Raw genomic sequence first — 27,503 nt, forward strand, 5'->3', positions numbered from 1 at the left:
TTTGCACTATAAGGCGCACTGGATTATAGGGTGCCCCCTCATTGAATTTCTTATTTTAGAAATTATTTCAAATATAGGGCGCACCGGATTAAAAGGCGTGTAAAATAGAAGCTATACTGCATCCACTAGATGGTGCTGTGCTAAAGGGAATGTCAACCCAGTCAATGAGGTAAAGTCCAACTCTCTTTCTGTATGAAAGTGATACGCTTTGGCTTCTTGGTCCAGCAACCCCACTCATTTTTTTATGGTCATAAACTTTCCTTAATTTAATTTGTATCGCAATAAACCAGTCAATAAGGTATTCAGTCAAACTTTCTATACAAAAATTGCACAATAACCAATGAGCCCTCAGTCAATAATTGCGTTTCTCAAACTATCTCGTATAAAAGTGATCAGAACCGACTGAAGTTCGATCTAACACATTAGTACTGCTTACTTATGTTTCTCTTCCATATCGATCCGTAAATTTACCCGAAACATTAACGAAGCAGCCTATTTTGAAATGAAAGAGCCTCATAGCATTAGCCACCCGCAAACTCCCATGAGCCTCAGCTCACAGACTCCCATGAGCCTCAGCAAAGTGCCAAGCCCCCTGACCACGGTTGCCGTAATGCTGGAAAGCGATGCAACCTTGTAATTTATTAGTCGTACTAAAATGTACTGAAACATTTTGGCAAAGCACTGTGTGCAACCAGTATGAATCAATAAATTCATCAATTGATCCATATATAAGGCACTCTGCATTATAAGGCGCACCGTGGTTTCTTGAGTAAGTTTTAAGTTTTCTAGTGCGCCTAATAGTGCGGAAAATACGGTAATTGTCTTCCCTTTTTTTTTTAAGCAGTTCCACGTTTAAAATAAATTGGAGAAGAACTGATAGATTTGTTGTGTAATTGTGATAATATGAGGTAATCATACATTATACGGGTTCATAGTCACAATTTCCGTTCAAGGGAAACCATACCATGATGTGACCCGTGACCAAAAAAAACAAGTTTGATACCCCTGCTACAGACAATTGTATGGCAGCTAAAAGCAACATTGGGTTATAAAGGACAATGTGTCTCTGTATTTTGGTTCATCTAATCTGAAATGAAAAATGAGACATGCCAGGTATTGATTGACACACAACACTGTATATAGTTCCTCAAACAAACAAAAAGTAATCAATAGCTTTTGCCGACTCCTGGGGATGTCATTTTTGAAAGAGCATCACAGTTCTGTTCATCTTTGCCATGTCACATTTCCAACTCAGTGGTTGTCGCTCGAACGTTCTTCAGAGCACTTGAAGCCTGTGAGACATTTTCAACGACGCAAAATGGTTCGCAGTCCTAAGGTGATTTTAAGGATGAGGATCATCTCCAAGGTCCCCTTTTTTCTACTGTTTCATATAAAATAACCAAAAAAAAGAGAGAAAAATAAAGAGAAGTTGTGTTTGAAACAAACATTCCTCACAACCAAGTCCGACCTCCCGTTGAAGGACGTCAACAGCACCGGCGTGTGTGACAATTGACGTCCAGAGTGTGTTGTAAACTGTCGCTGTTTGAATGATGCCTGAATCCAATTCATAACAAACATGGCTGACATCGGGTACCCCGATGGGCTGCGAATAAGTGGTAAAGTCGGCTGCTGTGGTTCGGAGTCGAATCATAGAATGTACACATTTCCCCTTGTAGGATGCAAGCTGATGTTTATACTGCATAAAGAAATTCGACATGATGATTCAACATGTCAACTCTGAGCCCCAGTCTGCAGTCAGACAGGGCGGGGGGGCATTATTGGATTCATAGGACAAAGCCTACAATATGATTTTGTGTGTCGAACAGGTCGTAATTCGATTTGTCGATTCAGTGTGTCCGACAGTAATTCAGAGGCTAACGTGATCCAAAAGTGACTTTCTTCAAAGTCAGTGTTTTCTCATTGGAGTTTTAGTGTTGAAATAGTTTTTTTTTTTTTTTTTTTTTTTTTTTTAGAATGATGCTACATTTATTGTATCGTTAGCAATGCAAATATCCACTGCCCCTTTCCGCCAGCTCTTTTGTTTCAATTTTATTCCCAAAACGCAGATTGAGGCAGCAGATCATGTGGCGACTCCCAGACTATTTTGTTGTTGGATTTTTTTATTTTTTTTTAGGTGGCGACACAATCTCCTTAATTGTGTATCTGTATCATAATTCTGTGTTTCTCTTGAGGATTTAAACAGTTTATGTAGCTATGATCACATCCAATGAGAAAGTAAATGTTTTTCTTTGAGTTATGCTGCCCAGTATCGCACAACGGTGGACGAATGCCATTTTTATCCATTTCATTTCACCTGTGGCCTCAGGGTCTCACCTGAAATGAGCTGGCACAAGGTGTGAAATTCCTCCACCGACGCCATCGAGTGTCTGTAAACTGGTGCTTATTTTTTTGTCCTCCATCGTGATGTGAAAGGCCTTGTTTGTGATTGATCGTCGTCATGACAGCAAAATAAAAACGGTTTCAACTTGACATGCTTTGATTTGATTTTGTTTTAGGAATGTTTGCACTATGTCATGTCAAAATGTCTCATTGATTTTAAATCTTTTTTTTTTATGTTGTTGACCATCATCCACTTTTAAAGTTACTCAGTCGGTGAGGTCACATCTTTTCTCATTGCACCTCAGTGGGTCAGACAACAGGCTTCCCATTTTTCACGTGTTGTGAATTCCTGAGGGAAGACCGGTGACTCCCTCATTATTACCTGGAATCCCAGGCACACACTCTCATACATACACACACCAACGTTTACACATGGAAATCAGGCTTCTGCAGTTTGCCTCCAAACAAGAGTGTTGCTAGGTCTGACTCATAGCACACACCTGAATCATGACAGTGGGACCACATGAATTTTAAAATGGCAGCCGCACTGATTAAATAAAATATTGAAGGACCTAAAGCAACAACAAAAAACAAGAAAACAGTGAGCATGTGAAAAATGTAAATAATTTCTTAATCAACAAAATAATTTAACTTTATTAGTTTCAGCCCTGTGGAGTTTGTAAACAACAGTTTACACGGCTACCTCCCGTATTTTAAAAACATGGATGTTAGCTTCGTTGGTTACGCCGAGTGGGGCTTGATATTAAATTGAAATCTAATCATGATTTCTATTTTGTCTCCTCCTGATGTTTAAAATATTATAATAGGGGGGAAAAAAAGATTGGTATGCAGAATGCTGAGTTTCATTTGCAAATTCATGACATTGTGAAAGTAAGTTGAATAAACCATGTTGTAACTATTGCATATATAACTCCATTGTTCTTGAAGCATTTTAAAGACAGCCTAGTTGGAGTTTAGTGTAATATTTCAATGCACAAAAAGTGAAATACGATTCAATTTTCAAACAATATTAACACTAATGTTAATGTCAATGTAAATTTCTATTGGCATGCCTATCAGTAAATTAGCACCAACTCCTGGAGTGAAATTGCTATTGGCACACAAACGCAATAGAAACACATACACACGAGTAACAGTGATACTCAATGGCACAGCAAATCCTTCCCAATCTGTAATAAAAACAATGACTAAATTGCTGTTTTCAATCGTGCTTTGGATTATGAAACCTCAGCAACTCTCCTGTGGCCAGCGCACCATGCAAATGCATGTTGGCGTCACGGGCATGGCAGGTTGTATAAAAACAGAACTGCCTGGACATACACGCATTCAGTTTGGACGGCTCACAACTTTTTCAAATGTACTATTCCCACATCAACATGACTGCCAGCAAAACTCTGGTGAGTACAGAACGTTTTGTTTTCCTACTCTAAAAAGAATTACAACATGAAAAGGTACATTAAGGTCTAAAGAGGGTTACATTTAGTTCACCTGGAAAGGTTATTGTGCATTTTAGGTTGATCCTGACCATTCCTTTTTTGTAGGTGGTTTACTTTGGGTTCAACACCCTTCAAATATGTGAGGATTAGAAAATACACCTTGCAAAGTGCTCTTAGTGGCGAGACGGCAAGAAATGCGGAAGGGCAACATACATCCACTGGCCTTTGCCAACTTTAGGCAAATATTGATAACATGCAAACATTGTCTGCATTATCATTGAAGTCTGTTTTGTTTTTAGCCAAAGCTGCCACTGCAAAATCTTTATGAACATGTTTCAAAAGCAACGCTCAGAAGTGCTTATATGGAATTGTTTAGCCAGAGCATTAAATTAAACTATGAAATAATCAGGCAGTCACTTCGTTGTTGGGCTCTGATGCCGTCTGAGCACAAAGGGAGTTTTAAAACTGGACACTGGACCGGAGAGGAGAAGGCGAGCTCCTCTCCACTTTTGTGGTTTTGCGTATGTTAACACTCTGTGATGTTACATGCTAACACTCAAGAGATCGTACTGACAAGTCTTGGGCTTTCATTTCTGTTTTCTTTATTAGGGTTTCCAGCTCTTACTGGTCTTACTGGGGATAGTGTGCAGCAAACCTCTGTGTCCAAATAAGTGCACTTCTTCACCAAAATTTCAGCGCACGCACTTCCAACACGTGTCGGATTTGGGAGGATCTTCAGTTGCTCCCTGGGAACTGACGTAAGTTGGAGTTTTTGTTTCTAACGGCAAACAAATAGTTGTTGCAATTACAACCCATCAACAGTTTTCCGAAAATTGCTCAGGGGTCTAAAAAGTTGTCCTCATAAAGTTCTATTTCATTGCAGGTGGAATTTTAGTGAAGGTAGGGAGCCCGAGATCATCGAGCATGCTGTCTGCAAGAATTGCACTGTGGCGCACATGGTTGCCAAGCCCATCTACATCCAGATTCCGATCTACAAGAGAATACGCAACAAGCCACACGATATCTGGTGCAAGTGTCCTTACGAGCTGGCCGTGGGATGCACTTGTGTTACTGCGCAAAAGGAATGAGCTTCACATGGGGCAGAGGGCCTCCCTTGCTCTACTCTAGGACACGTCCCTTTTTCTTCCACGCATTGTGATTTGACTCACTTTGCTACGGTATGCATGTTTTGATTGTACGTAAAATGGTCCAAAATATCCCGGTTTCAACCATCGTTACGCAATAGGCTGGTGGTGAATCATCAACAGGGAATTTCCGATGCGGAATGGAACGGGCGAGAAAAATCGTTTTTAAGACATTCTAGTGCATTACGACAAAGAAAGGAATTGAAGTTTCTGTCTCGTGAGTTGGTATGTCATGTAACCTCAAAGGCCTGGAAAAGTGTGAGGGGCTTAGAAAAATCCTTTTGAGCTGAATGCATGCACAAAGGAACTTGAACGGTTTGATCTTATTGACTCGTTTTGACTTTTGCTCATGCATCTTGGCGCTGTGATGTAATGGGAAGTGTCAGTAACCACTTGCACTCCGATCTGACAAGAAACACTAAGATCAGCAGCAGACACACAAAAAAAAAACCAACACAAGGTTGAACCAATGGGTAGCTCATGTGATATATTTTTTATTACCATAGTTACAGGCTGCTAAGAGTTGTAGATGCAAAGTATCTGATAGAACAGGTAAAAATCTACAAGTGTTACCTTGTATAATCTCCAATCTGAAATATACTTAAAAATTATAGTGTTGCCATTTAGCAATACTGGCGTAATAGAAGACTCACAGAAAGAGTTGAATCTGTGGAATCCCTAGACGATGCATTAATGAGCGGAGAATAAACGCGTATGAGTTGTGCACTTTGGAATGGACGACTTGCTCTGACACAACAACAGAAATACAAACAAGAAATCATGTTGCAAAACTCAAGTCTTTTGACCTCGAACCCAGGAACTCTCTAATAAGGCTACTTCTGTATCCATGATAGTGAGAGCCTTTGGAACCTTCAATTAAACTTGATGTACAGTCAGAAGTTGTAGTTGTGTGTGTTTCAAACACAACAATCTTGCTGCAAATGGTCGAGCATCCGCCGGTGCCAATGACACACCTGTTGCACAACAACCATGGATTGGTCAAACTGACCACAGACTCCCATTGGGAGGTGAGCATTTGCAGTACCCATAGGTACTGGACAAATCTTCCAGGGGTTCAAACATGAACTGGATTTAGGTTAAAAAACGTTTCTAATAAAAATCTTGTTTCTGAAACAACTCTGATCATTGTCATCCAGACGTTAAAATGTGGATGGGTTGAATAAAACAGAAAATAATCTTTTAATTTTGCTCCTGCCGACGGCGTCTCCGTGATATTTGAGATTGTTTAGGAGATGTTTCAAAACGGCATCTCGAAACGAATCGGAATTGGACTCGAACGTTTCCAAGAGCTTGGTCTTAGAGCGGTACTGATGCAAGAGGTCCTTGATCACCAACTTGACAAATTTACTGAAGGTGACCATGTCCATAGTGGCGAAGGATTCCAAGTTGACTTTATTCAAAACTTCCCGATAAACCTTAGTGATGATCATCTGCACTTCCCACTGTCCCATTGACTTCTTCACTTTCTTTGGGAACTGTTTCACGAGCGTCATGATTAGCATGCTTACCAGACTCATAGCGAGCTTCTCCAGGATTGCTGTTGTGATGACAACTGAGGATGTGTGAGACTGCATTTCAGAAGACAATGAGTCTTCTGGCTCCCAACTGGATTTCTCTTGTCTTGGAGTCATAATTGAAGACATGAGCATGTCGATATCATTTAAGGCACCGCACACTGCATTTGTACTTGCTCTCTTCTTTTTGGACTCCATCTCCATCCAAAGGAGCATCTGCTGCAAGAACGTACCGACGGAATCCTCCACAACGTTAAACAGAACATCCGAGTGTTGTTTGATATATTTCCTCTGCCCGTCCGTTTGCTTGTCTACATCCTCGGAGGGGCTGGACGACTGGTTTGCCTGGACATGATCATAGATTTGATCCCTCAGCTTTTTTGAAAACATGGTCATCTCATCATTGAGTCTTTCATCGGTTTTCATGACCTTTGTTTCTTCCGTTGCAAATTGGTTGTACAACTCTTCGACATCGTTCTGGATTGCCTGAAAACTGAAAGGAGGAGGGTCGGAGGCGGGTCGGGACACCTCGGGATCCCATACATCAGCAGAGGCGCTGGGGAAAGCCACCAAGTACTCGGATTCTTTCCACAGACCTTGATGGATCACGTCAGCCATCATTTTGTCAAACCTGTTTCTTGAGAACTCAACAAACTTTTGTTTGCGTGAGTTCTTTTGTGCATGTAAAGAAAAAAAGTTGGTCAACGTTTTCTCAATCAACCTCAGATCGAAATGAGGCCTTACTGGGTTGCTGCCGTCAATGTCCGTATCTGAGGTGTACTGAAGATCTTCGACAATCGTTGTGACAATGTCAGTCGCTGTGCCTTGAACATCTGTAGAGGTTTCAAGTTGTGAATCTTCAGATCCAGTGTGACTGCCATCTGACCATTTACGGAGGATTTTAGTTACCGCTTCGGTTGTCTCATCAGCATTGATATTCGATTTGGAGGTGTAGGATGACGCCAGACTTTGTTGTTTCTCAACCTCTATCAACTGGGTGTGTTCAAGATGCTTGTAGTTCGACGGCTGATGCCAGCACGCTCCGAAACATCGAGTTTTTGACTCGACGTGACATAGATAAGTCCGCAACGCACTGCAAGCGAGACGTACCATCTGGTAGAGCACGTTGAGATTGGTAAAAGTGCCGGGGATGTACATGAGCGGCACGATCTCTCGAGTGTCCGTTTCTGTAGCTGAGGTCAAAGTGCGATTCACCCTTTCAGAAACCTCATCGGTTAACAGTGAGTCCAACTTGCTGGCGGAGTTGCACTGCTGTAACGGGGTGCCCAGCGCTGAAGCAAATGCGCTGTTGGTCGCACCCTGCGAGACGGGAGTCAAATCCTCAACCGTGGCTTCACCGACCCGTTGTAAGAACTCTGGTATGATGAGTCTCAAGGTATCGGTGGCCAGCTTTCGGGTCATCTCTGTGCACATTTCCGCCAAGGTGGCTCCTGTATTGGAGTCAAAATGCCCTTCCGAGAGCAAGCACCACTGGGCTGGTGAAATGTTGTCAAAATGTTTTGACACAATCGGTAGAATGCTGTCCGGATCCACTGCAAAGTCTGATTCCATGTTTTTTGGTCCAGTGCGTCCCACCTTGAATTTCAGATTGTTAACAATGTGACTCGATTGAGGCCTCACGTGCTACTAAGCAAATTTGTCTGACTCTATGACAACAAAATTTTCTTTGTGATGTGATTTAGCCCCCTTTACATGAGAGTGATGACATCATTTGATCTTGAAAGGTAGACTCTGATCATGGAAATAACTTTACTTTCTGTAGTAGCAAAAAGACACTAATAACTCGCGTTAAGCATTTATTTGACATTTGCGCTACCCTCCCTCCTATTAATTCCGAGTTTTTGCTCTTTTTTTTTCAGAAACATGATTTTGGTCTCCAAATGACTTAGGATGTGAGTCAGGTATTCCACATGCTCTTTTCGGGATACAATCAAATCCTTGGATTGCTTGCAGCAGTTAGCTTCTGCTGTATTGTGGCTATCTGACAGTCGTAGTTTCACAGAACCTTTTATGATATTGCTGGTGTCTGGCAAACCACCGCCTGTAATTTTGTTTTTTTTATAAATCTATTGCTCAGATTACATGGTCTGTTTTTCCATAATCCATTTTAAGTGTTAAAAATGTCTCACTGTTTTTGATGATGCAGTGTTCACGGGTGAACAAACGTGACAATTTGTTCTTTTATCTTCTGAAGTGATGGTTTTGTACAACGCCAATGATTCTATTCTTGTATTTACCGTCCCATTAAGCACAAGGCAGCGGTGTGCCAAGCAAACAAGTTCCCCTAACAAATTTGACAATGTGGGGGTGCCTTAAAAGTTTTATGCCCCTTTTACAAGTGCGGTAATGATACTAAATACTAAGAAAAGCAAAAAAGTGAATCACAGATGACAGAATTTAATCAGTACTGCAGTTCAAAAACATTTCTTAGGTCACCACAGAAGGTAGATGAAACTTTCCAAGGCCGAAACATTTAGAGGACCGTTTGCAGTCCGAGTGGTGGAGTGGTAGACCTGAGTAAAGCTCTGCTCAAAGCTGTGAAGAACCTTTTCATTGGGCTCATCTCCATGATCTGGTTAAAAGTTTTGAGGTTTTTGGTCAAGTGCTTTGACACAACATCATCAAATGATGGCTTGTCTGAGATTAGAGCCTCCAGCAGCTTCTTTTGCGAATCATACTGATCAGAGAGGTCCTCGATCATTAGCTTGACAAATTTATTATAGGCGGCCATGTTCAGAGCAGCCAGAGGCTCCAGGTCGACCTCCTTCCGAACCTTATGGTAGACCCATTCGATTATCAGCTGCAAATCATATTGTTCAGTCGACTTCCTGACTTTCTTTGGGAAGCGTTCGACGAGCGTCATTATCAGCGTGCTCACAGTGTTTCTTGCCAGTTTCTCCTGATGAGGCGACATGGTGTGTGCAAGAACTTCTTGGGAATCCCTCATCGCTTGTTGCTCCTGCATGGTGAAAGCTAGAGACGGACTGACGCTGCAGCTTGTTGCCTGATTGTTGTTGATCGCAGAGCAGCCTGCTGAGCAGCTTCAGTCCGTCTTTATATGACAACAGGACCAGGGCGCTTGATGATGTCACTGAGCTTTGTATCAAAGGTTACATTAAATTGCCACGCAGTACATTCCCCTGCCAGTGAGCCTCTACTGTTTAATGAAAGTTTGCATAGGGCCTGACTTTTAGGGGTGAACTTTTTACTGGGCCGTTTAAACAAAACGTGACTGATGACTAGACATCTGGCCATAATGGACACTGATTCTAAAAATTTAAATACTCCCAACAAAGTGCTCTTATGATCAAATGAAAAAAAAAAAATACTATGTTCTATTTTTCTTCAGCTTCATGAAATACGCATGCGGTGTCCGGAGGACTTGAAATCTCCGGATACGCACCGCGACTAGTACGCATGGACACGTCCGTACGTCTTTCGCTTCCGTTCTGCAGATCAAGTGTCAAGCAGGAATGAGCGCTTACTTCTTGGGTAGACAAGTGGGCTAAGTGTTCGGTACACACTTCAGAATTAATTGTTGGAATTACCTTTAATTTAGTCTCTTGACATTTATCCATCAAGGACATCCAAATTCAGTCCTCGAAGGCCGCTATACTCTTCCAATATAGCAAATTTGAATGTTCACCATCGTTATCGGGGTTCTGCACATTCGGCTGATGAACTGATCATTTGAATCAGGTGGAATGGAGGAGGGAAAGCATCTATAAGATAGCTACCCTCAAAGACCCGATATGGACACTCCAGTTATAGTCCCTGGCAAAACTGACTGAATTATTTTTAGTGTCAGCAAGGAAATCATTTTACACCACCAAAAATGATCATTTGGTAAGGAAATATTTATTTCGCAGTGCCTCTGCAACAGGTGTGACACAGCTTGTCAATGTTGCCCTTTTTCTTAAACATCGCTGAGCAGCATTCCAACACTACAGGGAATAGAACTACAGACTTCTGGACCACACTTATGTACAATTTAAAACCTGCTAAAAGAAAAAAACAATATCATTCCAAAATGAGCCTATTAAGCATGTGACAGCGGTGCGCATATAAATATAGATTTGGGCAAGTATATCAGCTGAGCTAAATATTTTTTTTGCTGACACCTGAGCTTTTTGTGATCATATATTAATCTGTTACATTACTTGTCTTTTATTTAATAAACTATTACCACTGAACCTCACTTTAATGAGCAAGGTTAATTTGCTGCATGCGAGTGATATTGAATATTTACACTGTACACACTCACAAACTGCTCTTTCAGTCTCATCCAGGGATACATCTCATATACACATATTGCAAATGCGCACTCATCGACGGTGAACATGGTGCGACACATTCAAGAGTACAGCCGCTTTGCCTGAACGTAGCCCGCACCCCAACGAGACTAGCCAACTCGAGTCGACGTGAAAAAAAAAAAACTCTTCAGAACTCCTCGTGAACGTTCCTGGCATAGTCCATCAGTTTGCTGCCAGTGAAGTACTCGCTGTACTTGAGAATCTCTTCCAGCTCCAGATTGTGGTTCTGGTTCTCGTCGGCCACCGCGATCATCTGTTTGGCCTCGTTCAGAGCGTTGTGCTCATTCATTGGGTCCATGTACTCCTGTCAAAAAGAAAAGCACCACAAATTTAGGCTTTGGGTGTTAGCTGCCAACCATGAGGGGAAAAAAAAACATTTTGACAATCATTTCATTATAGCAAAAGGTGAAGATTTTTCCTTTCTGGGTACATGTTGGTTTTCAGTCTACAAGGGCATTACTAAACTGAGTTGAAATCAAGATTAACATGCAATTATGATTACTCATTCCCCAAATCTGTGTGCTTGGCAGGGCCAGGGTGTCATTCAGCAAATAGCAACAAAGGAAGCGGCCACCTCCAGTTCTTCCATGGTGACGATTCCATTATGGTCCGAGTCCATGACGTCCTCAAACTCTTTCCTCCGCTCGCGGACCCAGTCGTCGTCCATTTCCTGGGCTTGCTGGTTCTCCACAGTACCCACAGGGAGAGAGATGAACTCCGACACTGTCAGCTTCTGGTCGCCGTCCTGGTCTGCAAAACAAGCACAAAAACATCCGGTTTGCATTTGGATTCCAAACTGGAAAGGAAAAGGATACATTTCTATTTAAACACATGTTTATGCCACCAACAGATTACCACTGCTGTCCAATCCAAAAAAAAATGTTTTAGAGGGCAGTAAATGACCATCAAACGACACGAGGACTGCAATGCAGACTAGAAATGAGAAGTCACCTAAGTCTCGCATGATCTCCTTGACCATGTATTTGAGCATGCCTCTGCTGTGCTCCGGGTGCAGGAAGGAAAGGAACTCCTGCTCATTGAGCAGCTGGTCTGCTGGTGGGTTGTCAGCTTGAAACCAGCGGTCCTTCAGGCTCTCCAGAACATCCTGAGCTGCAAGCAGTACCATAAAGAAAGATGTCCTTATCAAACAATTCTCACTTCTGATGTGATCGAGAACTTCTGAAGATGACAACACTACGTTAACATGTACAGTGGATAACTTCTTGCGTGCAGTTTGGAACCTGCAGATTTACTTAGGTAGGTTAATGGTGTGGAGTTACAAACTATATAAACAAAGCCGCCTTGCCTTTGTTTTTGTAACCAGCTTATGTATTAATCAACCTCTTCTCGTAGTATGTTCTTTTCACACAAACTTATAAACAAGGAACACAAATGCAGGAAATATTCCATGGCGTTCTCTGCTTACTTTCTTCATCCAGTTTAAGGTCTTCATTATTCTTGATTTTCTCTGCAAGTTCCTTTTCAGTAAAACCTTTGCTGGTAAGAAACCTGATTCTGTATTCATCCCATGTCACGTGACCTGTAAAGACATTAAGAGGACAAAATTATGCCATCATGGAATGACCTGAACTGGGCTAAACAATCTGTAAATCAGAATTTAAGTAAGTATTCAATGTTAGAAAGAATCAAATTCATCCAGTACTTGTTTTTTTTCCAGTACTTGTTTTTTTACCCAAAGGTTCTGACCTAAATAGTCAAACTCAAATCCTGACTTGTTTCAAAATCCCCCACAGACCTACCGTCGCCGTCCGGATCGACGGCATGGAAGCTGTTCTTATTCTCTTCCATGGCCTCTTGAAAATGTTCCTCTGTCTTCTCCATAATCCAGCGCTGCATTTCCTTGGCGCTCACACTGTGGTCCTTGTTGAAATCCACTCTGGGAGAGAGGCGTTAAACAGAAACATTTGAACTTTCTCGAAAATCTCTAGTGTCTCTACATTGCATTACGTAAGCTTTTTTTTTTTTTTTTTGGAAGAGTGTTTTATATGAAATGCAAAATCTAACTCAGTATTTAATATTCAGCATTATCGGCACTTTGTCTTCTTCAAGGTAAGATCATACTTAGAGAAGATTTCAATAAGCTTCTTCCTGTTCCGCCTGGGCTCAGAGTCCTCGTCAAACTCCTCCATGTCTTTGCCCAAGAAGACCTCCTGGTGAAAGTCCTTGTTGAGGTGGCCGTCCAGCTCCATCTTCATGCCATTCAGGTGGTCTGGCGGAAGAATCTCATTGTCGTCCTTATTGGCTAAGCTCTTGTCTTTCGGGGCGGACATGTTAGCCGGCCGAGCCCTTACATTCGTGTCCAGCAGTAAGATCCACAAGGACAGCGACACAGCCAGAATGTTTTGTCTTCTATGAACTGCCATGATTTGCTGTGGAGAGGCAAGAATCACATCAGGTTACATGTCAGACTTCAAAAGCACTAGTCTGTAAACCATTTTACGGCATTAGATCAAGTTTGGATGAATGGTCATTTGACTCCGTGAGAACCCTTTAGGTTTTGTCTACGAGTAGTTCCTGTCTCAAACTACAAGCAACGGGGATTGTAGATATTTTCAGAAGTTACAATGGATACCAGATCGTAATTTTCTGACATTATTGGACGTTAAGCGTTTCAGAATGTCGCCAAAGAAAAATGGGAGGCTGCTAAACACGCTGGACAACTTTATGACGCCTTGTGTACTTAACGCACAGCTGGCTAATGTAGCTACGCTAGGCTAGCATCGCAGTAACGTTGATCCAAGTTCAATTATGAACACACCTGTGAAGAACCGTTACAAAGGCACCTCTGCAAACGATGACGTGGGAAGTAGGTGACAGGCAAGCGAGCGGTTACCCGAGGTGGTGCCAAGCCGCAAAGGGTAAACTAGTTCGACGCGTCTCTGCCCACAGCGGGGCTAGCAAAGATGAATGTCGCTTCCTGTAGACGTGGCTTTCACGATTCGTCGTCCAATGTGGGATGTCTCTCTGCTCGATAACAAAAGTGACCCAAAAAAATCGTCTGGAAAGTTCTTGTTCACTCGTAAAATACACGTCACGCGATCTGGCAAAATGCTCGCTGTTTGTTTTGACGTCCTGATGACGAGGTACCAAGGAACTGACGGCAGGAAGTGAGACCATTTGGGGTTTTTTTAGGAAGTGGGACTTGCACTGGAAGGCACCATTGTTTTAATTTATTTTTTTTAGGAAGTGGGACTTGAACTCTAAGGCAACGTTTCCCAATCTTTCAGGCCTAAGCACATATTCACCATAGTAGGAAAAAATCCACGGCATGGCACAGCACGAAGCAAATTTCCAGAAATTGAGGACAGCTCTACCCCAGTTCTCTCTTAAAATTTCAAAAAAAATACATCCACAAAAAATATTAACAAGATTAAAACTTCATAGATGTAGTCAAAGTAAATGTTTCTGAAATACTTTTTTCCCTCGATCACCAGGGATGCAGGGATCTCAAGGATGCAGCAGAGGTGTCATAATAAAATACAATAAAATGTATCCAAATAACAGCAGCACTAAATTGCAATAAGTCTAAAAAAAAAAAAAAAGTAAGGCTTGCATGTACAAGGTGATTTTTTTTAATCAATAATGAAAAGAGCAAGATTGACAACTGGGCTCTTATTCTCGCGTTCTACCTTTGCACCGTTTAGATCCAAACAAATTCCAGACTGAATGCGGAATATAGGGAACGTTACAACAACATTATGACATCACTTTGTCACATAGAATATGGCGCCACCGTCAACGTAGAAGTTCATGTTTCTGATGGTTTTCGTGTACATTTCTATGGCCGCAGCGCATACTTCACCTTTCTGCCGCTAGATGGCGCAACGCTAAAAGGTATAACTGCATACTAAACTGAATCGTGTAGTTTAACAGGTTTTCAGACCACTATACCGTTTTTACAGTTTAATTATACGCAGATTTGCGCTGAATGCAGTTAATACCAGATTAAGCCTTAGTTAAGGTTTGCATTTTTTAATTGCCAAATTGCTATGTAGCTCCACATTATTTCTCTCCAGTAGGTTTATTAAAAATAAGATTGATGAATGTGCTCAAGGCAACTTGGATCTCAGCGTAGTGTTCTGGAGATGTCTGAACAATTTTCATGCATAAACAATTTGTTGCCAAAGAAGCTCTTGTGCTTCAGGTGAGACAAAACAGACCTGGGCCAGCTTGTGTGTTTGCCAACAGTGCAGAAGGAGAGGGGTGGGAGGATAGCTCATGATATAAACTCCACCGAGCTCCCTTGTGAACGCTCAGAAAGTGAACATGGATATACAGAGAGCAACAACAAAACTCATTCCTGGCGTCTGATGTCAAACAGATGTGAGTTTGCTGGGGGGGAGACGACCTTCAGGGAACCACCCCGGCCGGCACCTGAGTGTCATGCGGTAAGAAGATCACAGCTCGACCCTGTGATAGGATTAAGGAATATTCAAAAGGAACCACTGGGAAGAGATTCGGAAGACTGGACCTCCCACTATTGTGTCCAATTGTCCCATGAGTGGACAGCAGCAACATCTTTTTCACAACCCCCCCGTCTTTGGCTGACCTTCGACTTTTAGCCATTACAGCATCACTTTGCCGGATCCACCGCACAGTGAGAGTGAGAAGAAGCAGCCGCTGCAAAGCCTCAAGTTTTTGACACCCCTCCTCTCTGCTGCTGCTGCTTCTTCCCGTACACTCCCTTGCCCCCTACCTCCCATCTTTCAGCTCACCCCCCAACAGAGCAGAAAGCGTGAAAAATCTCACTAATGGGTTTATTTGCTGTCAGATCTGAGCCCATGTGTCATACCCTCGGAGCATTCTGCTTGAAACATTTCATAGTTGAGTAAGTCTGCAGCAAGTGGCCGAAGTGGGGTGAAGGGGGCTGGGTGGGGGGTGGGGGGGGGGCTCAGCTGCAGTAGTCAGTGTGACTGTCTCTTGGAGTTACTCTATTCTTTTTGGCTCCTTCCCATCATTCAGGACGTCTGGAGCCGCTGAGCATCCTTGAATAGACGCTTCCTCAAGAGTATTCCGTCTCCATCAGGATCCTGGTGAAATTTTGTGGAGATGAGGTGTGGGACTGCTCCCTTGGTTGTGGCAATTTGCATTTGTTGGACTTCCTACGTCTTGGATGGAGTGGAAGCTAAGAAGGAGAGGAAGAAACTCAAGGAGACACCACTGCAACACACCGAGACCTACAATGTGACTCTGTCCAACAGTGAAGAAGAGTCTGGAATTCCCAAGGTAGTGATTGAAACTCTTTAAAACAATGTATAATTTTACCATGTGAGTGTTTCTTTGTGTAAGCAGATAGTGATAAGTGACATGAACAGGTTTATCACCATTTTGCCGTCCCAGAGCGGAAAAGCTGAACCATCGCGGGGGACAGGTGTGACCTCTTGGGTCAAACCTCAGCAGGCCGCATTGAAATGTGTGAAATTCTTAATGGATGACTTCCACGGGTATGCCAGGAATGTGCACTGCTAAAGGCTGATCAGAGCATCAATTAGTGTGAAGTCGAGTGTGAATGTCCTCCAACTATTCTCGAAACAAATACGGGGTTTCATTATCAGGTGGGAATTGCACGCTTCTCCTAATACTGGCTACAGAACAAAGGTGATGAGTTCTTTTGTTGTTATTTGTGCTTCTGTCATAAAGGTTGTTTTTTCAGATCAGTGGTCACTATCTCACCTATGTCCAGAAAGAAACAAGCACACTTTAGTGTAATCCGAGGCTTTTCTCCTGATTGTGTCTTAACATTTGGCTAGAATCTTGTCAGCCCAACGGACAGAGATGACCCAAAAACATCATACCAGTGTTCCTTCCACCAGCTGGTCTGCGCTATAAAGGTTGATGGGGTAACTTCATCTCGGAAAGCACAATAACTGCATTTTCTTCAGCGCTTAGCATTCCGGCACCACCGTGCGACTACCCCAACGGGTCAGACTCACTGTTATCAGAGATTTCCCAGAGGGTAAAGGCTCCGGCCAACGGCGTAGATGCTCAGCCGCTGGTGACACTTATCTACATTGCTGGCACGTTTACCAATCTTAGAGTGCTTTGCAAGATGGTACGTTTTGCTTGTGGTGTATTGTGAACCTATCTGGCTTGTGTTAAATCGACAACCTGCTCAGTCCACGAGCCTCTTGAGTCTTGATCAAGAGTGTGAATCATCCATTTTTGAACACCTTCCCTCAACATCATCGGGAAGCCTGGTGAGCAAGGTCAGGAAGTCGCTGCAGTCAAATGAACGGCAGCTGATCGATAAAGTTCCTCCACACGTGAACCCACCCAGTATTAAACAGCAGTCATCAGCTTTCCAGCACCTATGGGAATTGGTTGCCTTGCTCAAGGGCACATCGGGAATGAATGTTTTGTTTTTTTTTGGTTTATTATGGGTGATGTATATTAGTGAGAGTTTTCCATCAGGCCCGATTGTTTGCTTCCAGCCCACCCATTATATTGGCATACAAGGCACACAGTCCGATATACCGTCTTTCTTTCCCTTCGACCCCTACCTTTGGAATCTTACTCCCGTGGAAACAAGCAGTGAGTTCTCCTTTGTATCTATAAAACACCGTGTAGGTGGCTGTGGTCCGCTGCTGTTTATTTGGCTTGGGCCGCCCTGTAAAAGCAGAACCAATGAAGAATGACCTTGTGTCAACTCTAAAGTCTGACGAGATTATAACCCACTCGGATTCCACTCCTCTGTCCCGTCCCACAGGCTGCGGGGGCGTCTCGTATTTTTTCACAAACTTCTTCCCGACACCCTCCTACCCTTCTAGAGGTCCAGCAAAGTCGGCGCTTTGCCATGATGTAATTCCCGTGAACGTTAGGTGGGTGGATATTTTGAGAACCTTGGCGGTGTTCTTCCCAGTCAATTGATTCTGTCATTCAAAGACCCGGTCTGACTCCGCTGTGTCTGGGACATCCAATCGGGGGGCGGTGCGGCCTTGGAAAGTGGGACAACCTGCTGTGTAAGTTCTTCACAAAACCCGTTAGAAGGGATACTGAAAGAGAACACCTTGGTAAGGATTAGCTCCTGTTCAAATCCTCCCTTGTACTTCCCCACTAACATTGTTTTCATTTGCCGCAATCACAGCAGACTTTACAGAATCTAAAAATATTTTGGGGACACAATCGCTTCTACAACTTGTGAACATTGTCTGTGAAACATTTCAAAACACAGTTTAAGAGTGTTTTTTCCATGCTGTCACCTCTGATGACAGTCTGAATTTGCAGCTTGACATAAACTACAAAATGTTACCTCATCGCTGCTCTAGCCACACTTTTCTGCTTTCAAAGTCAAAAGTGTGGCCCGAAACACCTCACACTGCTTATTTAGTAAGTTTATCGCTCGACACATGGCAAGAAAAACAACATGTCTGCTAGAGGTGACCTGGCATGAAACGTGTGTTGTCAAACGGGCCAAACATTTACACTGCATATTTACATTTTTTTTTCCCCTCTCATGCCAACAGTTTTTCAGGATGACCAATCCCGTGCGTGGGCTGCTTGCAGTGGGCAAACCTCGGATCATTTTCCATTTGCCCCTACTGTAATAATAATGCTAGTAAAATGTAGCCTTGTTATACTTTTGAACCAAATGTAATGCTACCAGCCCTACGTCCTTGTTTCAATTTAAACTCTGAAGAAAACGTACATAAGCCTCATTGCTCTCCAAACAAAAGATGAGAGCAATCTGTCATTGTTGAGAGCTCCAAGGAATCCGCAATGGCTGTAATTGGAAGGAGTCAAGTCAAACATCACACCGGCGTGTTGATAAATGGCTGGATTTAGCCTAAGGTGAGGCTTTTGTTTCCTCTCTCTCATTCCTGGTGAAGTCTTGGTGACATTTTGGGATCAACCTCTACCAGGGACACTCCTCTTGTTCAATACTTACTGATTGGTTAATGCTCAACAAAAGTGAGGTCGGGTGGGAAAAATATGGGTGGAATTTGAAATGGATCAATTTCAGAGACTTCATTTGATTTTTTTTTTATAGTCACAAATATTCACAAGTATTCTCCAAAAGGTATAATTTGGCTCATGTCAGCAAATTGAATACGCTCAGGTTAACAAGATACTCATATCCCACATCGCCTCGGGATCCCTTCCTCTTGGTTGTGATGGGCGCGCAATGATCCCCTTCCAGCCATGCATGGATGACTGCACAGGGAGCAGCACAGGCATGGAAAAATAACAAGAGGATTATAAAGCTCTTCATCATCCTGTCTGTCCAGTCTTAAGCCTGCCTGTGCAACACGGTCTTTTTTTTTTCTTTTTCTTTTTTATCACCAACAAAACATAGCTCCCTGCCCCTGTTCGCCAACTTGTGCTTGAGCACTTGTAAAGTTGAGCAGAATTCATGGAAAAATACAGCAGATGCTTGAGATGGAGTCCCAGAGTACTGTTAGTATTTTTGTTAGCACTCAGCCATGTTTTCCTGTTTATGACTTCATATAAAATTAACCATTTGCCCCTGCAGGAATCAACAAAATAACCTATAACGTGTGTAAACACACGTCCATTTATACTTTAGTCCCAAAGGCATAATTATGCAGCAACTTGGAATAAAAAAAAAATACAATTCCACCTTGGGCAAGTTTCAATTGTCACATGATTAGATAGATAGAGAGAGACAGAGAGAGAGAGAGAGAGAGAGAGAGAGAGAGAGAGAGAGAGAGAGAGAGAGAGAGAGAGAGAGAGAGAGAGAGAGAGAGAGAGAGAGAGAGAGAGAGAGAGAGAGAGAGAGAGAGAGATAGAGAGAGATAGATAGAGAGAGATAGAGAGAGAGAGATAGAGAGAGATAGAGATAGATATAGATATAGATAGATAGATAGATAGATAGATAGATAGATAGATAGATAGATAGATAGATAGATAGATAGATAGATAGATAGATAGATAGATAGATAGATAGATAGATAGATAGATAGATATTTTTCATTTAACAGCTGTTTTGTGAACAGCCCCAATCAGGATGAGTGTATCTGTAGCATGGGCAGGAGCAGCACTGAGGAGGTTAAATGCCGCTGAGCTGATTTCAAGCCTCTCATCTTCAGACAGACTTCTTGACACGTTCCCTCACTTTGGGCTGTTGACTGATGAGGCCACTTCCAGGCACTCCTGCATCGGTAGTGATCAAAGATGGGGCCCCGGTGTTCTTTGTCGGCTGTCAGACTTGTACCAGGGCCCCCACTTGAAAATATCAGACCAATCAACATACAGTTAGACTTGTATAAAAAAGAATGCTTGCCCATCTTTCCACTCTTCAAGACTTGCACGTTTCAAGAACAAAGAGGTTGGCAAACAAAATTCTCTTGAACTCATCCTACCCTTTTCCAACTTATGTCCTCCTCGACAGAACGCTGAACCTGCTTCCTTCTCCTTTCCATAAAAGTGACCAATCGAAACTTTGACTAGACTTTGTTGACCAACTAACTCCTGGTGTACTGTTGAGTCACAGTGTCACCATGTACAAAACAGAACACTCGACTAGCTTGTCGTCCCAAGTTTTAATCAAAACAATGTTTTGGATTGCATGATGTCAAATAAATTGTATATGATTTGGTAATCTATCGTACGCTTTGTTAGTAAGTCATTCACCATGACGGCATTTTTATCAAACAAATTGAAACAAACTTTTTTTGAATAGGTTTCAGTTCCAAACGTTCCCATGTAAACAGCCTGTAAGACAAGTGCTCTCTTGAAATGAACGTATCTTTCTTTGAATGCAATCAAGCCATTCCATTGTGCTGAAACAGTGCATCATTCTTTCAAATGGGGATTAAATTATTTATATAATAATTACTGTAATGTTCAGACCACAAATTAAGATAATGATTACGTTGTCTCTTCACATTTATCCTTGAGGACATAAAATCCTCGAGGGGCAAAATTTGAATAGTTTAATTACATTTGTGTGTGCAAGTGTGTATGTGTGTTTGAAAAGGATAACAAGCTCAGCGTACGGGTGAATAGCTGTTAATGATATGTCGTCTTTATTATGCACACAAAACCGGTGTTATAATGACTCATATGTCTGCTCTATGACATAAACGCATGACTAATGTGAAGTTTTGACTTATTTTGGAATTTGTGGCCTTTATCTTTGCTAATGCCGCATATCGCTGCTTCAGAGTAGAAATATTAATACACAGTACCCTCAACTCATATCAACTAATTAACTTTTTTATTTTGTGGATTTGTCAAAATGGTAAACCTTTGCAACATTGAAAACATACTTTTCGATTAAATTCCCCCTCGATACAGAAACAAATGATCGTAATGTAGTATTGAGTTATTGCTTTAATTTCACCGTGTTTGCTTTCCAATTCACAGCATTAAACGTTCATTGGAATCTTGCTCTCCATCTCAGAAAATTTGAAGCACCCTTTGGACAAAGCCACTGCAGTATTTCCTCTTACAAGTCATTAATGGCGTTGTTATGGCACTTAAAAATAACAACCCAAAGTCTTTACCTTGGCTTGAGAAATGTTGTTTGCTGCCTTCCTGCAGCCTGGTCCGCAGTCACTATTTGGTTGCCAAGGTGACCAGTTATAATATTATTATTCAAAGCTTGTTCATCTTCTGCGTTTTTATTTTTTTCAATTTACCGTTTTCATGTTAACAGAGATGGCTGGAAACACACACACACACACACACACACACACACACACACACACACACACACACACACACACACACACACACACACACACACACACACACACACACACACACACACACACACACACATACACACACACACAAAGAATATCCCTTTAAAACTGTACTTATTCCTAAAAACTCTGTGGAAAATTTCCACGAGGCTGGGTTTTATGGAAGCTGGAAAAGAAGTCTCATAACTTCTCCTTTTCATTGCTTTTGTGTGTTTCCCAGCCTGAGAAGCACAACAAAAACCATGAAAATCCAACATGTTAACTTGTTTATTTAGTCTGCTGTCAGACAGAAGAGAAACTCCAAATATTTGAGGGAGGGAGGGACGGAGGGAGGGAAAAGTGTTTTGATTCCAGCACATTTTGAAGGCAAACAAGAAACCACTTCTTTTATTGCAGTGGAACAAGAGGCAGGTCTTGTACAGTGAAAAAAAAAAAAACAGTGTTGGTTTTACAGATAAGTGATCTGCGTCCTGCTGCCAAACCTAAACAAATTCCATTTCAGACGACTCACCTTTCGTGGCTCGTCTTTATCTCCTCATCTATCTTGACTGCAAACCTTTGACGTTTGGTGAAAGGCTGCTTAAGATGAATGCAATTGGAATTCATTCAAGCTTTCGTTTGACATAAATCAAAATGCATGCGTGAAAAATATTGTGTCCAGATATCATGGAACATTTGGAGGGCCTGCGGTAACTTATCAAAAGTGAGTTATACACACAGTGAAAAGTAGACTAACAATATTAAATCTTGTGAAGCCTGGGTACACGCTACAAACTATTATGTTATTATAAACAAATGTTGGCAGTCCACCGCACTTACATCCATTGCAAAGTTTTTTTTTCTCAACCGTCTTGCTCAAGGAACATTCCACATGCTAAGAAATCACTCAATTTGTTTACATTTTGTCTGAGACTGTTTGGGAAAATAAGATTTGACATGGCATCCGAGTGAAATATCTGGACGGAGGAAATTAGGAATACAGTAAGTGATTCTTTTGAGAAGAGCGTTGGTCTAATTTAATATGGAAAATTAAGAAAAATGCATTTCATTTTTTTTAAGTAAATTGTGGTAGGGAGAACAATTTTCTTCATCTAATAAATGGATCTTTAAAATTTGAATTAGTTTAAAATAGTTTTTTAAAATGGACTATGAATGTACAGACTAAAGGGTGACATCTGTCCGAATCTGTCAAAGGCGATTATTTATTATGGCAGATTTATTGAGTGATGAATTTGAGTGGATTAATGTGGCCACAGTGTTTTTAGAAATGAAGTGGCAAATAACTAATTTACACTCCAAATCAATAGGGGGCAGGATTTTTGCAAGTCTCCACTACAAGAGTAAAGGAAAAACATGTGTAGCATTCATTGACATAAATAATTCTGCCTCCAAAACAAAGTTTAATTATTTTTTACACTGTTCCTCCTTTTTTTTTTGCAAACCCAAGGTAATATTACCCTCTCGTTGCAGGTTTCTGACAACCAGAGAGTGGATCCATTGGGATCATGGATGGACTTTGTCAAACGACCGGTTGGCAACTTCCCGGCAAAATGCCGCAAACGGAAAAGACCTCTGGTAAAGGCAGAAGATGGCAAAAAAAAAAAGATTATGCTTATAAACTACTGATCAATACCATAACACTGAATTGGGAGATGAAAAAAGACTTCCGAAAGTTGTGTTCTTCTTGTAATAAAGAGCCACCTGTCAAGAAGAAACATGTCTTCCATTTGTTGTGCTTTTCTCTTGTTCTCCTTATCACTAGCCCACAAGTAACATCATGTGACTTTAATGACTTGGTTCTTTGCTAACATTTGGTCTTTGTTCTTCACTAGCCAGGCCCACCTGGTCCTCCAGGTCCTCCTGGCCCACAAGGTCCACCCGGCTTACCTGGAGCTGAGGTGACCCAGGAAGTTCTCCTCCAAGAGTTCAAAGAAATGATAAAAGGTTGTCCAACCGATATTTTGCATATAAGCCGTTGGGTTATGAAAGTATTAACTAGACCTTTCTAACAGAGGCTACGGAGAGACGGGCCGTGGCTATGGATCGACAACCCACTTCCAGCCACCTTCCCGCAGCTCTCCTCACGCTGCAGGAGGGCATGACCTCCTACCGGCGGATCGACGAAGCTTTCCATTGCAAACTTAAGGGGCCCATTGTGGTTGACAAGAAGACTTTGGTGGAGCTCCAGAATTTTCAAACAGTATGTTGCCAATGTTCACATTTACACACTTGCTCACTGCATGCGACTCAAGTTATATCCACGTTAACATCTTGAGAGCTTCTTCCCAGTTCTGATATTCTGGGTTCACATCTCAGTTTAGGCCCATCTGTGTTCTTCCCATGCTTAAGTTGAAATTCAGAATGCATGGAATAGCTGAGGACTTTAAATCAGGGATTCTCAGGTGTTGGCTTGGAGACTCAAAGGTGGGTCACGTGGTACCTACGTTCAACAATTCAAGGTCAGCAGTAACGTAAAAGTTTTATAAGAAGGCACTTTCCATTCGAGCAAATCCATTTGTTTAAATACAATGAGATAAATTGTGTATTTGGTGTGAGGTTTGGATGGGCCACCTTTTTCTTTTGATTCCCTTAAGATTTGCCCTTTTTCTTTTCTTATTCTTCAAACAGTTTTTTTTTTTTGCTTCTCAGCAACTGTTGGGGTGGGGTTTGTGTTTGGTAGACATTGTTTAGTTTGTGTGAGGCATCCTCCCCTCAGTGGTAACTGGCACTGGTAAAGCCAGAAGTTCCACCCAAAGACCATGCAGTCCAAAATATCAGTTCAATTCCACACATCACTCTCTGGACAGCACACAAAAGCCACTCTGTGTGTGACTTGGAATAAAGTTTGGAGAGGACAGAAATAGACACTGTAAGAAACAGTTTGCTGTAGTGGAAGACGCCTGTTGACGAGGCTAGCATAGCAGAACCTTTTATAGGCGGAGGTAGGCAGGCTGGGGGGCTAGCCGTGTGGCGTTGGGACATGCTCAGATAATCGGAAAACACAAGGTTGCAAATTTAGTCCGTTTGTGGAAGATACTGTATCATAAATTGCCTGTTTGAAAAACTGTCATATGAATTACTCACCTGTCCCTGTGCATGAGCAAGGGTAACGTGGGCTTTGAAAGTCCCGCTCGTCAAACAAACCAAACTTTAGGTGTAAAACTTGCCCAAGAATGATACGATTGCCTACTGTGAGTGTGTCCTTATTCTTAAAATCTCTGTTATGTTATTTCAAAGCAATGTTTATTTCTGAAAGGCTGCCTCTGGTCTTACTGTTTTCAGCCGCCAGCCAAGGGAGCCTTCTTGAGAGGTTCAGGAATGGACCAGACTACTGGTAGATTCACCGCCCCCATTGCAGGAATCTACCAGTTCTCCGCTAATGTCCACATAGGTAAATCAAAACGCACAGATCACTTTAGATCTAGTTAGTAGCCACCCATGATGCCTCGTAACTACAATATTCAAAATGCATGTGTTATATATACTGTAATTATTGCTAATTGCTGAGCTTTATGTAGTAATGGTATTGAATTTTTAGGACACTTAAATAACTCCAACTTAATGACAAAGATGCCAAAACACAAATGACTTATTAAGTGCTACAATGTCTCGATATTACAGCAAATGTCAACTTTATTTTTCAGATCACAGTGAGGTAAAGAGAAGCAAGACTCAGCTGAAGGCCAGAGACAATATCCGTGTATTAATCTGCATCGAGTCACTTTGCCACAGATACACGTAAGTAGGCCACTCGGGGATCAACGATGATAATGATATTCTTTTGTCGGAACAGCATGCAGTGGCGGTGCTACACTTAATTACTCCCTGGGTGAGACTATTTCTGAGCCTGAAAAAAAACAAAAACACATTTTATTTTGTACAGACATTTTTTTTTAATAACATATGCGCCAAAATTTCAGAAGAGATCCTGCAATTGTAATTCAACTCTTTTACAAAACATCCCTCCATGAATTATAAATTTAAAGAGACATGCCTTTACATGTTAAATGTCATTAATGTAAATATCATAATAATGTTCCAAATAACTATGATAAATAACTAATAATAATGTAATCAATGTCATAAATGACATGAAGCTGTCTTTCAAGGAAGGATGAACAATTAGCTCCTTGGTAACATGCTCGAATCCTATGCTTGGTACATTTTTGGTTATGACACAAAATACAGTTGTCATGAAATATAGTTGTACTAGCAAATGGCAAGTGATCCTCTCTGAAACTAGCTTCAGATATGAACATTCCGTCAGCTAACTACGGTCTAACGTTAACCCAAGGGAAATAAGTAGCCTTAATAACTGACCTCGTATCAGTCTTGTTGCAATGCACAATCTTATCATCTTAAAATTATATCTCATGTTTGTTAAAACCGAATTATAAATTGTAGCCTATAAGCAAAGCAAGCATAAGGGAAGGTAGAAAACTGACCTAAACAAAATACTAACAAACATAAAAAGTAGGATATATCACAAATTATTGCCCCTTAATTTCCAGTGTACTTCTATAGTGCCCCTTTACATGGCTGCAGGTCTACAGGCAGAAAAAAAGTAAGGCCTCCGCCTTTGGGTAAAATCCTCCTTGTTAATATTCCATTCAGTTGTAATAATAGCCAGAAGTGGCTGTGTTTGTTTGTTGTTATTTGTCAGTGGCTAAATTATAGAATCTCCAGGGAACGAATGAAAGAAAAGCAATATGTGTGGGAGACAGTCTCCTGTGTTTCGAGATAGTTTCTCAACCTTGACATAGATGGCCTCCCTAATTCCTCTTTCAAGCCTTCTGTCTTCTCACGCCCAAATATGTATGTTTATCTTCACAAAGGTGTTTTTTTTTTCTCTTTGAGGCGCAGGAAGGATACTGTGTCTCTACAATTGCAATTATGGTTCTCAAAATATATCTATTTTTTTGTCTTGCAAGCTCATTGGAGATGATTGTCGGCTTGGAAAGTAACAGTCGGATCTTCACTGTGAGCGTTCAGGGCCTCCTGGAGCTCCAGGTGAGTAGTAACCTGTGGTCTCTTTTAAACTGACCTCTACTTCAATGAATACAAAATGTGTTGGCTTCTTTCAGGCCGGCCAGTACACCTCCATCTTTGTGGACAACGCCGCCGGGGCCTCGGTTACGATACAGAATGGCTCCGACTTCATGGGCGTGCTCCTTGGCGTGTAGCGTCACGTAGCAGCAATTTGCTAACGCTCTCCTCAAATGAACCGCTCACGAGCGCCATTGCATCAGAGAACGGCGATGTCCCGAGCAAGTCCAAGTTGACTTTTGACCTGACGCCATGTGGGTGGAAGGGGCGGAGCTTAAGTGTTTTCTATTTCACTGCCTCCTGTCTTGGATAAACTCGTGCTGCTTCACCAGTAAAAAGACCTGAACGTGCAACATGTCATTGTCATACTTGTAAGGTTTTTTTTAAACCCCACATAGAACATACAACAAACGTCAAGTAGTGTATGTATGAGTCATACTGAGTCTTAAATTCATTTCTCAACGATTTAGTCCCATCATTGATGATGAAATGGCGACAACACGACATTTAATTGTGTATTAAGGGTGTGGTTGTCATAGTAAATCTTACGTCCCAGTAATATTGATTTGATGGTATGCTGTATATTCTCGATTGTTCTATTATATTCCTGCCATATATTTGTAATTTATCATAACTGCGTAAAATTCTTTAGGTTTGTACTTTATAATATTTATGTTTGAGAAACTGTATCATCCTTGTGCTATTTGACTGTTTGATTCCTGCAACAATAAATTGATATCTTTTTATTCTATTGTACAACACCATTATGTTTGGATTGAACTAAACTGGCCTTGGTGATACTTCCCTGCATGGCAAGGCAGAGATATTTGATTTCACTGTTATATTGCATTCAATTAGATTATTTAGGTGTTCCTTGTTGTTGGAGGAACGTTTGGCATATTTTTGGGCTGGCAGCATCAAGCCCAGGGCGCCTCAGTCAAATAAAAAAATAAAAAAA

The 27,503-nt window shown here is 41.6% G+C and overlaps 3 protein-coding genes across 7 annotated transcripts; 1 reads left to right on the forward strand and 2 right to left on the reverse strand.

Moving 5' to 3' along the window:
* Positions 1–5,411: 5,411 nt before the first annotated feature.
* Positions 5,412–8,091, reverse strand: LOC147061744 (uncharacterized). The gene is made up of 2 exons (XM_085915905.1): positions 7,222–8,091; positions 5,412–7,149 (listed from the first exon to the last, which is right to left on the reverse strand). Exons 1-2 carry the CDS (start codon positions 8,047–8,049, stop codon positions 6,103–6,105), a joined length of 1,875 nt encoding a protein of 624 aa, XP_085772031.1. The 5' UTR covers positions 8,050–8,091; the 3' UTR covers positions 5,412–6,102.
* A 2,246-nt stretch (positions 8,092–10,337) lies between these two features.
* sdf4 (stromal cell derived factor 4) lies at positions 10,338–13,962 on the reverse strand. Of its 2 annotated transcripts, none has more exons than XM_085924174.1 (7): positions 13,666–13,962; positions 12,894–13,201; positions 12,572–12,708; positions 12,238–12,351; positions 11,763–11,921; positions 11,386–11,561; positions 10,338–11,115 (listed from the first exon to the last, which is right to left on the reverse strand). In XM_085924174.1, the coding sequence occupies exons 2-7, from the start codon at positions 13,193–13,195 to the stop codon at positions 10,939–10,941; spliced, it is 1,065 nt and encodes a 354-aa protein (XP_085780300.1). In that variant the 5' UTR covers positions 13,196–13,201; positions 13,666–13,962; the 3' UTR covers positions 10,338–10,938. The 2 variants fall into 2 exon arrangements, with proteins under 2 accessions (XP_085780300.1, XP_085780290.1); XM_085924164.1 differs by having other exon boundaries at positions 13,591–13,961.
* Positions 13,963–15,110: 1,148 nt separating this feature from the next.
* c1qtnf12 (C1q and TNF related 12) lies at positions 15,111–27,503 on the forward strand. Of its 4 annotated transcripts, none has more exons than XM_085924082.1 (9): positions 15,111–15,660; positions 15,795–16,058; positions 22,970–23,074; positions 23,332–23,443; positions 23,512–23,699; positions 24,782–24,890; positions 25,144–25,237; positions 26,431–26,509; positions 26,584–27,503. In XM_085924082.1, the coding sequence occupies exons 2-9, from the start codon at positions 15,882–15,884 to the stop codon at positions 26,680–26,682; spliced, it is 963 nt and encodes a 320-aa protein (XP_085780208.1). In that variant the 5' UTR covers positions 15,111–15,660; positions 15,795–15,881; the 3' UTR covers positions 26,683–27,503. The 4 variants fall into 4 exon arrangements, with proteins under 4 accessions (XP_085780208.1, XP_085780224.1, XP_085780217.1 ...); XM_085924091.1 differs by having other exon boundaries at positions 15,119–15,220; XM_085924098.1 differs by lacking the exon at positions 22,970–23,074.

Source organism: Syngnathus leptorhynchus, chromosome 1, assembly GCF_054491065.1.
Source record: "Syngnathus leptorhynchus isolate UIUO chromosome 1, UIUO_Slep, whole genome shotgun sequence".
NCBI lineage: Eukaryota > Metazoa > Chordata > Actinopteri > Syngnathiformes > Syngnathidae > Syngnathus > Syngnathus leptorhynchus.

Bases quoted from the DNA above. Each gene is read 5' to 3' on its own strand.
- c1qtnf12 (XM_085924082.1), top strand. From the start codon at position 15,882: ATGAGGTGTGGGACTGCTCCCTTGGTTGTGGCAATTTGCATTTGTTGG. The intron at 23,075-23,331 runs GTAAAGGCAGAA...GTTCTTCACTAG, and splicing joins GCAAACGGAAAAGACCTCTG to CCAGGCCCACCTGGTCCTCC. The intron at 23,700-24,781 runs GTATGTTGCCAA...TACTGTTTTCAG, and splicing joins AGCTCCAGAATTTTCAAACA to CCGCCAGCCAAGGGAGCCTT.
- sdf4 (XM_085924174.1), bottom strand. From the start codon at position 13,195: ATGGCAGTTCATAGAAGACAAAACATTCTGGCTGTGTCGCTGTCCTTG. The intron at 12,352-12,571 runs GTAGGTCTGTGG...ATGTCTTTACAG, and splicing joins CGTCGATCCGGACGGCGACG to GTCACGTGACATGGGATGAA. The intron at 11,922-12,237 runs GTAAGCAGAGAA...TACTGCTTGCAG, and splicing joins CCTTAAACTGGATGAAGAAA to CTCAGGATGTTCTGGAGAGC.
- LOC147061744 (XM_085915905.1), bottom strand. From the start codon at position 8,049: ATGGAATCAGACTTTGCAGTGGATCCGGACAGCATTCTACCGATTGTG. The intron at 7,150-7,221 runs GTAAGGCCTCAT...CATGCACAAAAG, and splicing joins ACATTGACGGCAGCAACCCA to AACTCACGCAAACAAAAGTT.